The sequence below is a fragment of the Carassius gibelio genome, chromosome A1 (assembly GCF_023724105.1).
Source record: "Carassius gibelio isolate Cgi1373 ecotype wild population from Czech Republic chromosome A1, carGib1.2-hapl.c, whole genome shotgun sequence".
NCBI classification, from domain to species: Eukaryota; Metazoa; Chordata; class Actinopteri; order Cypriniformes; family Cyprinidae; genus Carassius; species Carassius gibelio.
In genome coordinates this window covers 21,944,083-21,958,231 of record NC_068371.1, presented here as the reverse complement: position 1 = coordinate 21,958,231, position 14,149 = coordinate 21,944,083, and the positions used below count along the sequence as shown (strand labels likewise).

Here is a 14,149-nt window from a genome sequence, read left to right as displayed (position 1 = left end):
ATTGGTGTACTGTTGATGTAGGATCCCAGTAAGCTTTCAGTTTAAGCATTTCCTGGTTTTCAACCTACAAACATCGAAGAAGGCATGCTTGTAGCTAAATTAATTTGACAAAGTATGTTACTGTTTTAAATGTAATGACATAATGTAAAAAGATTAAATTATTTCACTATCACACAATTAATTCCATTACATGTGAAATTTTAAATTCTATAGTATCTTTAAAACGGACTCCAATAATTTGTTTACAATTTACATTTTTAGTGTGTGTCGTCAAATCTGTACATGTCTCACGTCAGCCTTTAAAAGTATACTCTAAGATTATTCAGATTTACACCCCCAAACAATTTAATTTAAAAATGTGTACCTCTTATGTCATTTTAGGCCCAGCAAAAAAATATTTATTTGGAAAATGAATACAAAAAAAAAACATCTAATAAACAGTTTCATTACTTCAGTGTAAATTTAAGTGCCTAAAATTCATACATTATCACTTCAACAAGACACTTTACACAAAGTGTAAGAATTAATACTTTTCATTATTTGAGCATTTGCATTGCCAAAATTGCCGTTTAAAAAAAAATAATTAAAGCAACTTCACACATATACAAAGATAATTTCAAATGACCTTCAAAAATTAAGAGAAGCTGATCTTACAATAGATTGTGGCAGCCAATAATATATCAAAATTTATTTATAAAACAGTAGTTCTTAATAAAATCAGTCCTAGTTTTAGTAAAGTACAGTGGAAAAAAAACCTTTGTAAATAATGTACCTGACTGGTTTTAACAATAGAGCAACTAACAGAAAAAAAGGAATTTCCAAATACACATATGTACATTAATCGAAGCAGTTTTAGCTGGATAACAAGATACAATCGAGATTAAAAATCTTTGGCCTTTGTACAACAGAACCATCTGCTGAGAATAAATACATTCAATGTATATACAGTACATCACTGTGTGCATGAAAAGTGAACTGTGATATGAAAATTGGTGGAACATGGAAGAATATGTTAATATAAAACAAAACCTTTTTTTATCCTTCTTCATCGTATGTCTTCTAGACACCACATTTTAATACAATCTCAAAAAGTCTCTATCAAGCTCAAATGTTTCCTTACACATTTTGATGGAGTAATAACATTAAGAAGGGTTAGTGTGTGCAAAAGTAAGCATCAAAGGCCTTTGGAAGGGATTCTTTTGTTTGCTTTCAATCGGGTTAGCATTTAGCTATGAGTAGCTCTCATTCTCATTCCAAGAAGTCATCCATTGTTTCTTCTCCCGAGGATCCATTTCCTCTTTCCCCGGCTTTTTCCCCCTCTCTTCCATCTTTATCCGCACAGCATTATAACTGGGGATGCTTTCATCATACTTGGAGCGTTTGAAAAATCCACACTGTTCAGAAAAAGAAAGAAAAGACAATAAGCGCAAGTTCATGCTAACAATGCTAAACAGCATCGTTTATACAGGAAAATGAGCAAAAACAAAGACGTAGTGTTGCTTGCAGTGTTCAGCATGCCTAGCATGAGGAAAGAACAAAACATTCAATGTTTTAAACAAGATATAAGCAAGAATCGGGCTGTATAAAGAACCATATGTGCTGAAAGCGAGAGATGCTCCGATAAACATCCCAAGCAGGCCAGAGAAAAGTGCAAGTTCCTAAATCAAGCCCAATTTTGAGGCTTTAAAGAGCTTCAGACGTTCAGTCATACACAGTCACATGCACCTGAAAGCTGAGTGAATGCAAACATGTATAAACCCTTTTCCAACAACAACTTTGTACATCATTAGTTTGCATTCCTCTGCATTTTGCTTATGTCTGAGCAATGAAAGCCGTAGAAACTGCCACCATCACCCCCCCATCTAAGCACTGACAGGCAACATGTGCTTCAAAATAAAGTGGGTTAGCATGGGCTAACTCTTCATGCTATAGCTCTGAGCACATAGGTCAACTCGATCTGTGAGATATTTTACCCTAAAAGAGGTTCTCTGTTTCTCTTTACGCATCTGAAGTCAGCTTCTCTTTTTCGGGTTCTTTGCCACTTTTGCCGAAAAAACCACACTAAAAAGGGGTAAAGGTTTGTGTTTTAAATATTTAAAGTCAGGTACACAGTACACAGTGATGAAAATCTGTTTCACACCTTGTTGGTGGTATATACAGGAATCGGTAGTCTTGGCTGGGTCTGGTTGTGAGTTCAGTTATATGTTATTACCTTCCAAAGCAAGAACACCAAAAGGCCCAGCAAAAGGAGTCCTAGTAAAATGGCCAAGAGTATGATCCACCAGGGCAAACCGCCATACTGCGCAACTCTGCGTTCTGGAAACACTGTAACGCGTACCTGTAAACGGACAAATTGTCTTTCAAAATGCACTTATCATCTCAAGCTAACTTTTTAACCCTGCATATAAAGTCAGTTTGATACAGAAGACAAACTGATCAAAACATGGAAGGAGAATTACATCTGGTACATCATGTCCTCACCTGTGCTGGTTCATTTTTCAGCTGGATATTTGTAGCTGAGGTCTTGAAATCAAGTGATGCCTTGACAATAATGTCAATATAGTTCAATTTTGCATAGTCCTGTAAGAAACAGTTTATTAATAGTTTAAAGACATATAGTTTTCATGATAAAGAAAAGGAAAATCATTTAATATGAGAAGGTTCTACTTTATAACCTACAATCTCTCTGTAATTATGTTGGTTTCATATGTTGTTATTTTCAAGAAGAAATTAAAGCTTCATGTGATGTAACAATCAAGAAAAAAAAAACCATACACATTAGTGAACACTTCTCATATGATGAATAAAAGGGTATTCAAACAGTTTGCAAAGTAAAAAGTATTTTTATGGATTTCATGAATTATTAAACCTTGACAATGCTAACTCTTTTCTCATATTAATAAGCAGTCAAGCAGTTTTGTTCAATTATTATTTTTTAAAGAAGTAATAATAATGATTATTAATAATACATTATAGTTTCTGCCATTTAAAAAAACAAAAGGAAACATCCCTACTGAATGATCACACTGACCTCCAGGAAGGTAGCGTTCCAAAGGTAAGCTCTCAGACTGATGACAGCATTGCTGTCCATTCCCATTAGAGGACATCTGAATGTGACACACTCCGCCCCATCCTCACACGACTGAAAACACAAAAAGAAGAAAGTGATTAGAAACAGGGCACCCAAGGAAACACATACAGGGCATATTCAGACTTTATTTTTGCAGCATTTAGCTAAAATGCTTTTACTCCTTGTTTTGAGGATCTAAATACTTCTGTCAGTGTGATATTTGAGTTCCCTTTCAATACTTCACTTGTACTGCGTCAAAGACGCTTATGGGAAAAACTCATTTTTTCTCCTGAACTGAAGCCTTATTCAATCACGCAGTGAAACTGCACGGCCATTGGTTCGTGCAGTGTTATTAAAACAAACCAATGGCCCAGCAGCGGTGCTGCACGAACCTATGGCAGTGAAGCCCGCCAAAGCCGCCAAAATGGGCGGGGGATCTGGCTATAAATTGGCCGCTTCGCCTCAGGAATTCAGATTTCTTCTCCTTCAGCGACGACGTCACATCGCTTCGCTGATCTCCGCTGAACTGCTCCCCGTTCCCTTACGAAAATTAACCATGGTTTTACTACAAATAAAACCAAAAAACCATGGTTACTGTAGTTAAACCATGGTAACCACAAATTAACCATGGTTTTGCTATATTAACCATAGTTTAACCATGGTATTTGTAGTAAATCTGTGGTTTTACAAATGGCAGTCAATACGCCAAAAAACCATGGGTTACTACAGTTTTACTAAAATAAAACCATGGTTATTTTTCGTAAGGGTTGACACGCCTCGCACTGGAACGTGACTGCCGGTCCCCGCTGCAGATACATCGCTTCCCTGCGGCCATCCGGTGATATATATTGAAAGAGCAAATTTCTCTAAAAGAGCCTTTTCTACGGGGTTGTTTCAAATGCCATCTCGTCATTGCAGCTCGTGCAGAGCCCCTCTGCACGCTGATGACGGGCACAGCGAGTGTGTCGCATGCTTGGGGAAACCCCACGCTGACGTTCTCAGGTTCTCGCACTTCTCATTGTGAGAACATGAATATCGTCTCTCTGCGCTCGAGAATCGCTTTCTTTTCAGAGAGCGATCTCGCTCCTCGCGCCCTCCTGTTTTCTTCCTCCCACGAGCCAGCACGGAAGAAAAGGCGGGGCAGAGGATTAAAGCAACAGGAAGAAAGTGAGCTCACGCCGGCTCAGCCCCCGCGTGCCTCGTTTTCTTGAAAACTAAACGCGGGATGGACGCCGAACTTATCCGCGTTCTCTCGAGGGCAGTGGATGAGCTGGGTCTGGAATGGTCTCTTCCAGAGGAACCATCTAGTAGCCGTCTGGATGAATGATTTCTGCCAGTGGGCCAGCAAGCCCCTCATCAGAGAACTGCCCTGTTCTTCCCAGAGGTCCACGACAAGCTTACAAAATCATGGCGCGCCCCCTACTCAGCGCGCTTGCGTACTTCATCTTCATCCACCCTCACCTCAATTGACGGCGCTGAAGAAAGAGGATACGAGCGATTGCTGCCGCTGGACGAGTCTGTGGCCGCGCATCTCTGCCCGCCCACAGCTATCCGTCCAAACCCTGCCGTATGACGTCGGCGCTCGCCGGGCGTGCTTATTCATCGCCAGGGCAAGCAGCCGCGGCGCTCCACTCCATGGCAGTGCTACAAGTCTTCCAGGCCAAACTTCTCGCCGCCACTGATGAGTCTGGCTCGGATGTCACCACGCTCAGGGAGCTGAGAAGTGAAACGGACTTGGCACTGCATGCTACCAAGAGCACTGCACAGGCTACAGGGCGCTCGATGGCTAACCTGGTCGCCCTGGAACACCACTTGTGGCTTAACCTCACGGAGATCAAGGATGCTGACAGATCCCAGTTCCTGGATGAACCGATCTCCCCCAGCGGCCTCTTCGGTCCAGCGATTAAAGGGTTCGCTGAACGCTTTACGGAGGCACAGAAGTCGTCCCAGGCGGTGCGACACTTTTTGCCAAAGCGCGCTTCATCTGCCACTGGCAGTCGCCCCAGACAGGTGTCGACTCGTCAGCCTCCCAAGCAAGCGCCCGCTGCTACCGCCGCTGCCCAGCCTGTGGAATCCGAGCCCCGACACCGTTCTTGCTCGGCCACAAGTCAGTTTGGACCCCGGCCCAAGGTATTGCTGGACCTTGCGCCACTGCCGTCGTCATCCTGATCTACAGGCAAGAAAGAGGAGGGGGCTAAGTCTCGCTGCGGCCTGACCACCCCCCAAACTGCCCCATGTGTTTTGCCACCCGTCTCCAGGTGTCGACGAAGTTGTTTTTGCTGCAAACAATGGACCCTTTTTAGCACCCAGACAGCAAAAGCGCTGTTATAGCGCATACAATATATATAATATATATATATATATTTATAAAATAAAAAAAACACTCCTTCAAAAAGAGAGCAGTTTTCCTCACATAACACTCACGAGTGCTATGTCCCCCTAAGGCAGACAAACACTCGAGTTAATCCAACCTCTGTCCATCCGGGCCTCACAATGGCAAGCCATTCACAGGGTATCAGATTGGGTCATGGGAATAATAATTTCGCTTCATCTGAAAGACGCTTACTTTCACATCCAGATAGCACCCCGTCACAGGCCGTTCTTGAGATTTGCATTTGAGGGTGTGGCTTACCAATACAAGGTCCTCCCCTTTGGGCTGTCTCTGGCGCCTCGCACGTTTACAAGTGCATGGATGCGGTTCTCTCCCCTCTCAGGCAGAAGGGAATCTGCATTCTCAGTTACCTCGATGACTGGCTAATTCTAGCTCAGTCAGAGGGGGAGGCATTGAGTTACAGAACTTTGCTCCTCAGCCATCTGGAATGCCTGGGGCTCAGGGTGAATTTTAGCCAAGAGTTCGCTGTCCCCCGGCACAAGGATATCGTTTCTGGAACAGTGTTAGACTCATATATGATGAGGGCAACAATGGTGAATGAGCGCTCCGTGGCTCTACAGCGACTTGCGGCCTCTTTCAAAATAAGGGCTTCTCGCCCCCTAAAAAAATGGCAGCAGCATCGTCGGAGCTCGGGGTGCTAAGTATGCGCCCCATCCAATTTTGGCTGAAACCACGTGTTCCACCTCATGTGTGGTGTCACAGAAGCCTGAATATCAAGGTGACTCAGGAATGCATTTGGCCCTGACCCCTTGGAGGAACATGCAATGGATGGAACGGGGTGCCTCGATTGGTATGGTCTGCAGAAGGAAAGCGTTCTCCACAGGCGCGTCCAATAAAGGATGGGGCACGCTGTGCGAAGGGAAACCTGCTTTCGGCCGATGGTCGAAAAGAGGAGAGCAGGTTTCACATCAACTGCCTCGATATGATTGCAGTTCAATGAGCCAGCCAAAGCTTCCTGTCAGACCTAAAGAGCCACCATGTGCTGGTTAGATCGACAGCATGACAGTGGTCTCTTCCATAAATTACCAAGGTGGGCTGTCATCGACATGTCTCTTCAGACTAACGTCAAGACTGCTGGAATGGACCCAGAGCACGGGACTCCCTGAGTGTGTGCTAAACACAATTTCACAGGCTAGAGCTCTGTCTACACGACGCCTCTATGCCTCCAAATGGTCTGTGTTCTCCACATGGTGCTCAGACCATGGCGAAAACCCGACCTCCTGTGATGTATCAGTGATACTGTCATTTTTACATGAGCTCTTGGAGAAGAGATGTTCCCCCCCACGCTCAAGGTCTATGTAGCGACTATAGCGGCATCACATGCCCTTATAGCAGGCCAGTCGGTGGGCAGAAACGACTTAGTCGTCCGGTTTATGAGAGGTGCCAGAAGGCTTCACCCGCCTTTCACTGTCCGTTCATGGGACCTGCCCACGGTACTGAGAGCCCTAAAGAGGGTCCCCTTTGAACCGCTACAGTCCATAGGCCTTAAGGCCCTGTCGCTAAAGACCGCTCTGCTGTTGGCACTAACGTCTGTTAAGCATGTGGGCGATTTGCAAGCACTCACGATAAGCCTTAATTGCCTAGAATTCGGGTAAAAGTCTACATAGAGCATCCTGTGCCGATAAGGCAATCAGAGCAACTCTTCATATGCTTTGGAAACCGCGCCAGAGGTCAAAGCTAAGGCTTTCAAAGTAGATTGTGGACGCAGCCTACTCTTCTTGGGCCTGCATAGCCTAATTGGAGTAAGAGCACATTTGACGAGAGCAGTGTCTTCGTCCTGGGAATGGTCTAGTGGTGTGACTATCGCAGAAATTTGTGCGGCGGCTGGTTGGGACCCGCCGTCCACATTTGCTAGATTTTATAATCTAGACGTCCCGGCACTTCATGCTAGGGTACTTTCTGTGTAAGGGTCACCTTTTTGTTCCTCATTTGCATGCTCTTGGCCATTCTTTGCCCAAGAACTTGGAACTTGACCAACTTGGCACTTGGTCCCTTTGGTACTGAGGTGATATGAACACGGGATGATCAGGCTAGGCCAGACGTAACCTCATTGAGCTTATTCTGCTCCTAGTTGCTATTGTCATATCTTGTAATCACAGATCAAGAATGATTGTGTTGGTCGTCCCCCCTTCTTAGCATGGCGTGATTGAACTAGGTTCCCATAAGTGTCTTCGACGCAGTACGAGTGAAGTATTGAAAGGGAATGTACTAACGTAACCTCGGTTCCCTGAAATACGGGAACGAGTACTGCGTTCCTTGCCATGTTAAAAGGCTGCACGACTAAGTTGTCGCTTCAGTCGAAGTAACCTGAATTCCTGTGGCAAAGTGGCCAATAGATCCCCCGCCCATTATGGCAAGCTTTGCTGCCATAGGATTGTGCAACACCGCTGCCGGGCCATTGGTTTGTTTTAATAACACTGCACGAACCAATGGCAGTGCAGTTTCAATGCGTGATTAAATAAGGCTTCAGTTCAGGACAAAAAAGGAATTTTTGCCATAAGCGTCTTTGACGAAGTACTCGTTCCCGTATTTCAGGGAACCGAGGTTACGTTAGTAACCGAGTACGTTTTTCCTTTTTAAAATATTTACTCACTGTGTGGTATTTAATGTAGAGTGTTGTTAAAAATTAGACTATTAGTCTGAATACTTTCTGAATGCACTGTTTGCTTCATGTTTGGGAGACTTTACCAAAACTGAGTATTTCCTCTTGTCGGTAAAAAGAGAGACTGTTCCCACTTTTGCAGGAGTTTCCCCAATTTCACGTTTAGTTCGTGACACCAAATTATCCTAGTTAACCGTAAAACAGAACAAATAATCAATTCATTTCTATATGGATTCAACTTGGAATAATATAATAAAGTTTGACTTTAGTTAAGAAACTAGTGCCACCTTCAAATTGAGTTTGTTGACTTCATCTTGATTGGAGCAAATAAAGCTGCCTAAACCGGTTGAGGTCATCTTCATGAGGTACAGCAGCCACTTGCCTTGAGAGTTATGCTTAGGCCACTGGATACTCATCGAAGGTGTACCGAATGATTTAAGAGGTTTGCCCAAGTTTGTAACCTGTAAGTAAATATATTTAACAGGATCCATCTTTAAAAAAGCTTATAAATATTGTCAGATGTAAGATAGTTAGAATGCAAATAAATAAATATTTGATAAACAAACCAAAGGAAGTATTGCAAATGTAAAATGTATGCATTATTTACAAAATGTTAGGAAAACTAAAAGTCACCCTGAATTCATAGTCAATTGGACTGCCGACATCAGTCGCCAACTTCATTGCGCTCTCTCCTTTAACTTCTCCAGTAAAGTAGACCTGAGATGGCTTAGCAATGCTGTAGATGATACATGATGACAGTGCATGAAGATACAGTATAGGACATTGATATTATCATTATCAGAATATGGGAATGATAGTGCAGTTTGTAAACCCACCCTGAGAGGGAGAGCAGCAGCTGGATCTTAACAATGGCTTTGGCTTTGATTGCTTGTAACTGCACCTGATCACTTGTCCTGCAATTAACAAAAAGAAAAAAGGAAACATGAATTCAGACATGCTTAAAACAAAAGAAAATACTACATTGATCCTGTGGTTTTGGCAAGAGTTATGTTGCTACTCACGTTTTAAGTTTAAGGTCAATTTCAATTTCAGTGGTATCCAAAGAAATTCCACCCGTGCTCAGAATGATGTAAAGGGTTGTCTGAAAAGGTTTTTTTTTTTTTTTTTTTTTTTTTTTTTTTAACAAGTAAGTCCACACACTTATTATAACACGATAAAATAACAATAACAAAAATACTATTATATTGTCTAATATACTTTAAATATTCACCTTTGCATCTTTTTTGAAAGGATTTCCAAGTTCACAATCGGCTTGTGAGCCGTTCTGATTGGCTAGACAGGTGACTGGTTTCTCCTGTAAAGATTTAAGATCAGTTAAAAACAAGTTCTTAATAAAAATATGAAGTATAATAAAAATAACAAACAGTAAATAATCATACGTCAGCTAAACTTACACCAGATTCAGTGCGAACGGCAGAATAAGAGAGGGATTTGGGGAACGAGGAAGTCAGCTGTGCTTCATAAGCATCTTCACCCTTGTTGAGCACCTTGATCTCCAAGACGATGTCCTTCTGATCACTCAGAGACAGGATGGGAACTCCTTTTTCCCTGGAAGAAAAGCAAAACAGAGACTCAAGTGAATTCTTCTTCATGTAACTTTGTTTTACCATTTGCTTTGAAAATAGTGAAAGCTCTTTATTCATTCGCCTGAACATAAATTAAACAAACAATGTCACTTCAAATAAGACATGAGGAAGCAGCTGCATGCTTACTGACATATTAACAACGTGATAATAAAATAAAATGGAAGTCATTGCATTGAAAAAAAAAAACTCACTCAGGTAATGGATTAAAGACGTCTCTGTTTGGTTCCCTGGTGTGGAATCTATACTGGAGTTGCAGGTCACTCTGACAGACATTATCCGCACCACATCCTTCCTTGATGAACTGAACCTGAAAACCAGTGTGATTCAGAATAATACTGAACGTGTTTGGTACTGGTTTACTTCAGTTCTTCAAGTATAAAGAGCCTGAGTTAGTTGGATGAAGTTGAGCAGCTTGTTAGTAAACGGTAAAAAAAAAAAAAAAAGTATACATTTACGATTAACAAAAACAAACAGAAAATAGAATGAAAATGTTCAGTATAAATGTGAAAATATATGAACAATTTATATATAATTACTATGATAATATATATATATATATATATATATATATATATATATTGTCACGGGAGGAGCACAAGACAGACACAGTGGGCGTGGCGTCAGGCCTCGGAGAGGCTTTTATTAACAGAAATCATAAAACAAAGGGACTAAAAGTGGCCAAAGGGGGAAAGTGTCCAAAATAACAGGGAATCTGGTGTCCTCGTTGTGCTGCGGGGTTTGTGTGGGTCGGGCAGTGTTCATGGAGGAAGGGTCCAGGTAAGGGGCGGAGTCCGGCGGCCGCACGCGCTCCCCTCCTTGGTCCGGGGCGCGAGGGGCGGCGGCTTCTCCTAGCGGCCGCGTCTCTCTCTCGTTGGCCGCGGCGCTGGTAGGGGATGGACGGCCCGGCATCCTGGCCCGTCGGCCGTGTATACGGGTGCGGTTCCCATCCGGATCGCGGGTCCGGCAGCTCACGTCTTGGTGGCGCGGGAGTCCCTCAACGCACCCTTCCTGGACCCACGAGGACACCAGTGTGCATGCACGGGGAAGAGACCGGTCTCCTGAGGAGAGGCGCGTTGGGCTTTTAAACAGCGGCGGTAATGAGGCTCCACTTCCTTCAGGTGTGCCCCATCACACGCCGCCGGCCCTGACTCGTCCAGCGCCCCTCCTCTCACACACCCACTCCAGTCGGGAGCCTGGTGAAGGGCGGCGATTTAGGACGGGGTGCCGGTGATAATCAGGGAGGAGGCAGCTGACTCGTCACATTCCCCCTCCCAAGCGACATCCCCGTCATCAGGGCGCCGCCCACACGGGAGTGCTACCATCCTCAACCAGGCTCCAAACGGTCGGAGTGGGCGGGGCTTCCTCTCCGGGCGGTCCTCCCTCTCGCAGCGCACCAGAACAGGGACAGAGAAACCGGGTTTTAGTGACAGCCTCAACCAACCACCGGGCAAAATGACAATGGAAAAGTCACTTACCCCTTGTGTGGCTGGGAGGCTGTCCCCAGTTTTCCTCCGTCCCAGTCTGGGTTCTCACGAACGTTTGCAAGCGAGAGGGAGTGACGTCACCAGACGTTTCCCAACTGCGCTGTCTAGGCTCCGCCTGCCCGCATTCTCCACCAGTGTCACGGGAGGAGCACAAGACAGACACAGTGGGCGTGGCGTCAGGCCTCGGAGAGGCTTTTATTAACAGAAATCATAAAACAAAGGGACTAAAAGTGGCCAAAGGGGGAAAGTGTCCAAAATAACAGGGAATCTGGTGTCCTCGTTGTGCTGCGGGGTTTGTGTGGGTCGGGCAGTGTTCATGGAGGAAGGGTCCAGGTAAGGGGCGGAGTCCGGCGGCCGCACGCGCTCCCCTCCTTGGTCCGGGGCGCGAGGGGCGGCGGCTTCTCCTAGCGGCCGCGTCTCTCTCTCGTTGGCCGCGGCGCTGGTAGGGGATGGACGGCCCGGCATCCTGGCCCGTCGGCCGTGTATACGGGTGCGGTTCCCATCCGGATCGCGGGTCCGGCAGCTCACGTCTTGGTGGCGCGGGAGTCCCTCAACGCACCCTTCCTGGACCCACGAGGACACCAGTGTGCATGCACGGGGAAGAGACCGGTCTCCTGAGGAGAGGCGCGTTGGGCTTTTAAACAGCGGCGGTAATGAGGCTCCACTTCCTTCAGGTGTGCCCCATCACACGCCGCCGGCCCTGACTCGTCCAGCGCCCCTCCTCTCACACACCCACTCCAGTCGGGAGCCTGGTGAAGGGCGGCGATTTAGGACGGGGTGCCGGTGATAATCAGGGAGGAGGCAGCTGACTCGTCACAATATATATATATATATATATATATATATATATATATATATATATATATATATATATATATATATATATATATATATATAATACATTCAAAAGTTTGGGGTCAATATGAAGGTTTGGGGTCAAACTAAAGGTTTCAGCATACAGTAAGGTCCACATATATTTGGACACTAGCACAATTTTTGTTATTTTAGCTCTTTACCAAAATATTCAAGTTAGAGTTATATAATGAATATGTGCTTAATGCACACACCCTCTGCTTTAATTTAATGGTATTCACAGGAAAGGAAAAGAGGAAACACACACACACACACACACAGGATTCCATGGAAGACAACAGTGGTGGATGATTGTAGGATCCTATCCATGGTAAAGAAAAGCCCATTTATAAGACCCAGCCAGCTGAAGAACACTCTCCAGGAGGTAGGCATGTCATTGTCCAAGTTTACAGTCAAGAGAAGTCTCCACTAGAGCAAATACAGAGGGTTCATCACAAGGTGTGAAACATTGAGAAGCCTCAAGAATAGAAGGGCAGATTACACGTTGCCAAAAACCATATAAAAAAAAGCCAGACCACTTCTGGAAAAACATTATTTGGATAGATGAAACTACAACTAACCTGTACCAGAATCACAAGAAGAAAAAAATGTGAACAAGGCTTGGAACAGCTCATGATCCAAAGAATACAGCTTCATCTGTGAAACATGGTGAAAGGAGTGTGATGGCATATGTGTGCATGGCTTCCAGTGGCACTGGGTGGTTGCTATTTAATGATGATGTGACTGAAGATAGAAGCAGCGTATAGGGATACACAGCTTTCCCAGATTGAGCCGAATGCAGAAGTTGTTTGGAGTGTGCTTCACAGTACAGATGGACAAAGTGCAAACTATAAAAGCAGCCCAGGTGCTGAAGACTAAACTCAAGGCAGAAAGACCCACGAACTGAAGACAGCTGCAGTAAAGGCCTGGGAAAGCATAAGAAAAGAGGAAACCCAGTCTTTGGTGATGTCTATGGGTTCCAGACAAAGGATTCTCAACAAAACTTCCAGAATGAATACTTTATTTATAATTATATTCATTTGTCAAATTACATTTGAGTCTCTGAAAATAGGGGACCTCTGTTTAAAAACTGTTGCAATTACTAAACGTTTCACATGATATTTTTGTTCAACCCCTTGATTTAAAGCTTAAAGTCTGCACTTCCATTTCGTCTTAATGGTTTCATTTTATTTGTATTTTTATTCTGATGGCATACAAACCCCCAATTATTAAAATTGTGTCAGTGTCCAAATGTAAGTGCATATAGACCTAATTAAGGCTGATTTTTGGATATTAAAGATTACTTTTGCATTGCAACAAAAACTTTCCTGAAAAATCCTGAAAAAAAGTATGATTATTTCCACAAACATATGAAGCAGCACGACGGTTTTCCACATTGATAACAATAATAATAATCATAAATCTTTCTATTCTAGCACAAAAATATATTTAAAATATATTCACATAGAAATGTGAAGCATGAAATCTTTCATTCAAAAGCATTAAAACCATTAAAGACCCCAAACATTTGAAAGACAGTGTATATTTTATATTATAAATATGATAAATGGTAAATCACCGAAAATGCAAAGATTGTTTTAGAAGATGGTGGTTACCTTGGTAACAGTGGTGGCCTCTTGATTAGAGTCCAGGATGGGAAGCAGTTTCGGGAGAGCAGCCTGTCTCTTCCTGTGTGTGGATGAGTTCAGGATCTCCACAGAGACCTCAATCGGGATACCTCTCAGTTTGTCTCTTAGGGGTTCCTTTGTACACAATAGACTGCATTATTAAAAAAAGATTAACATTATACATTGTTTTCAGTATAATGCCATTCCATAACTAATGTTATGACCACTAGACGGCAGTACTTACTTTTGAGTCCCTCAATTTTAAGTTGTTACTGTACCTGCAGTCTGAGGACTCTGGAAACACAGCTTTCTGTGCCCTGACCCTTGAGCTCTACTTGTCCTGTGCTTTCAAACTCATTTGCTGAGCGCGGGGTGAAGATGACTCTAGAAGGAAGATTAAGTTTCTTCCTTTCAGATTCAACCTTGATAGAGTATTGCAACTCTAAAGAAGAAAAATAAAAGACAAAGCAATTAACAAAATGTTGGCATTTGTTTACAGAGCGAAGATCCTGCA

General features: G+C 43.6%; 1 protein-coding gene across 2 annotated transcripts in view; it reads right to left on the bottom strand.

Moving 5' to 3' along the window:
- Positions 1–291: 291 nt before the first annotated feature.
- LOC128015693 (integrin alpha-6) overlaps positions 292–14,149 on the bottom strand; it is a 37,107-nt gene continuing 23,249 nt past the window's right edge. Inside the window, exons 12-26 of one of the 2 annotated variants that reach the window (XM_052599751.1) lie at positions 13,914–14,077; positions 13,624–13,770; positions 9,863–9,978; positions 9,480–9,633; positions 9,296–9,379; positions 9,087–9,166; positions 8,901–8,978; positions 8,698–8,800; positions 8,352–8,525; positions 8,151–8,249; positions 3,032–3,142; positions 2,482–2,580; positions 2,213–2,338; positions 1,974–2,061; positions 1,256–1,394 (exon numbers count right to left, since the gene is read on the bottom strand). In XM_052599751.1, coding sequence (XP_052455711.1) covers positions 1,999–2,061; positions 2,213–2,338; positions 2,482–2,580; positions 3,032–3,142; positions 8,151–8,249; positions 8,352–8,525; positions 8,698–8,800; positions 8,901–8,978; positions 9,087–9,166; positions 9,296–9,379; positions 9,480–9,633; positions 9,863–9,978; positions 13,624–13,770; positions 13,914–14,077 — 1,598 coding nt within the window. In that variant the 3' untranslated portion in view covers positions 1,256–1,394; positions 1,974–1,998. Of the gene's footprint in view, positions 1,395–1,973; positions 2,062–2,212; positions 2,339–2,481; positions 2,581–3,031; positions 3,143–8,150; positions 8,250–8,351; positions 8,526–8,697; positions 8,801–8,900; positions 8,979–9,086; positions 9,167–9,295; positions 9,380–9,479; positions 9,634–9,862; positions 9,979–13,623; positions 13,771–13,913; positions 14,078–14,149 lie in introns of both variants that reach the window. The other variant, XM_052599741.1, reaches the window with a different exon arrangement.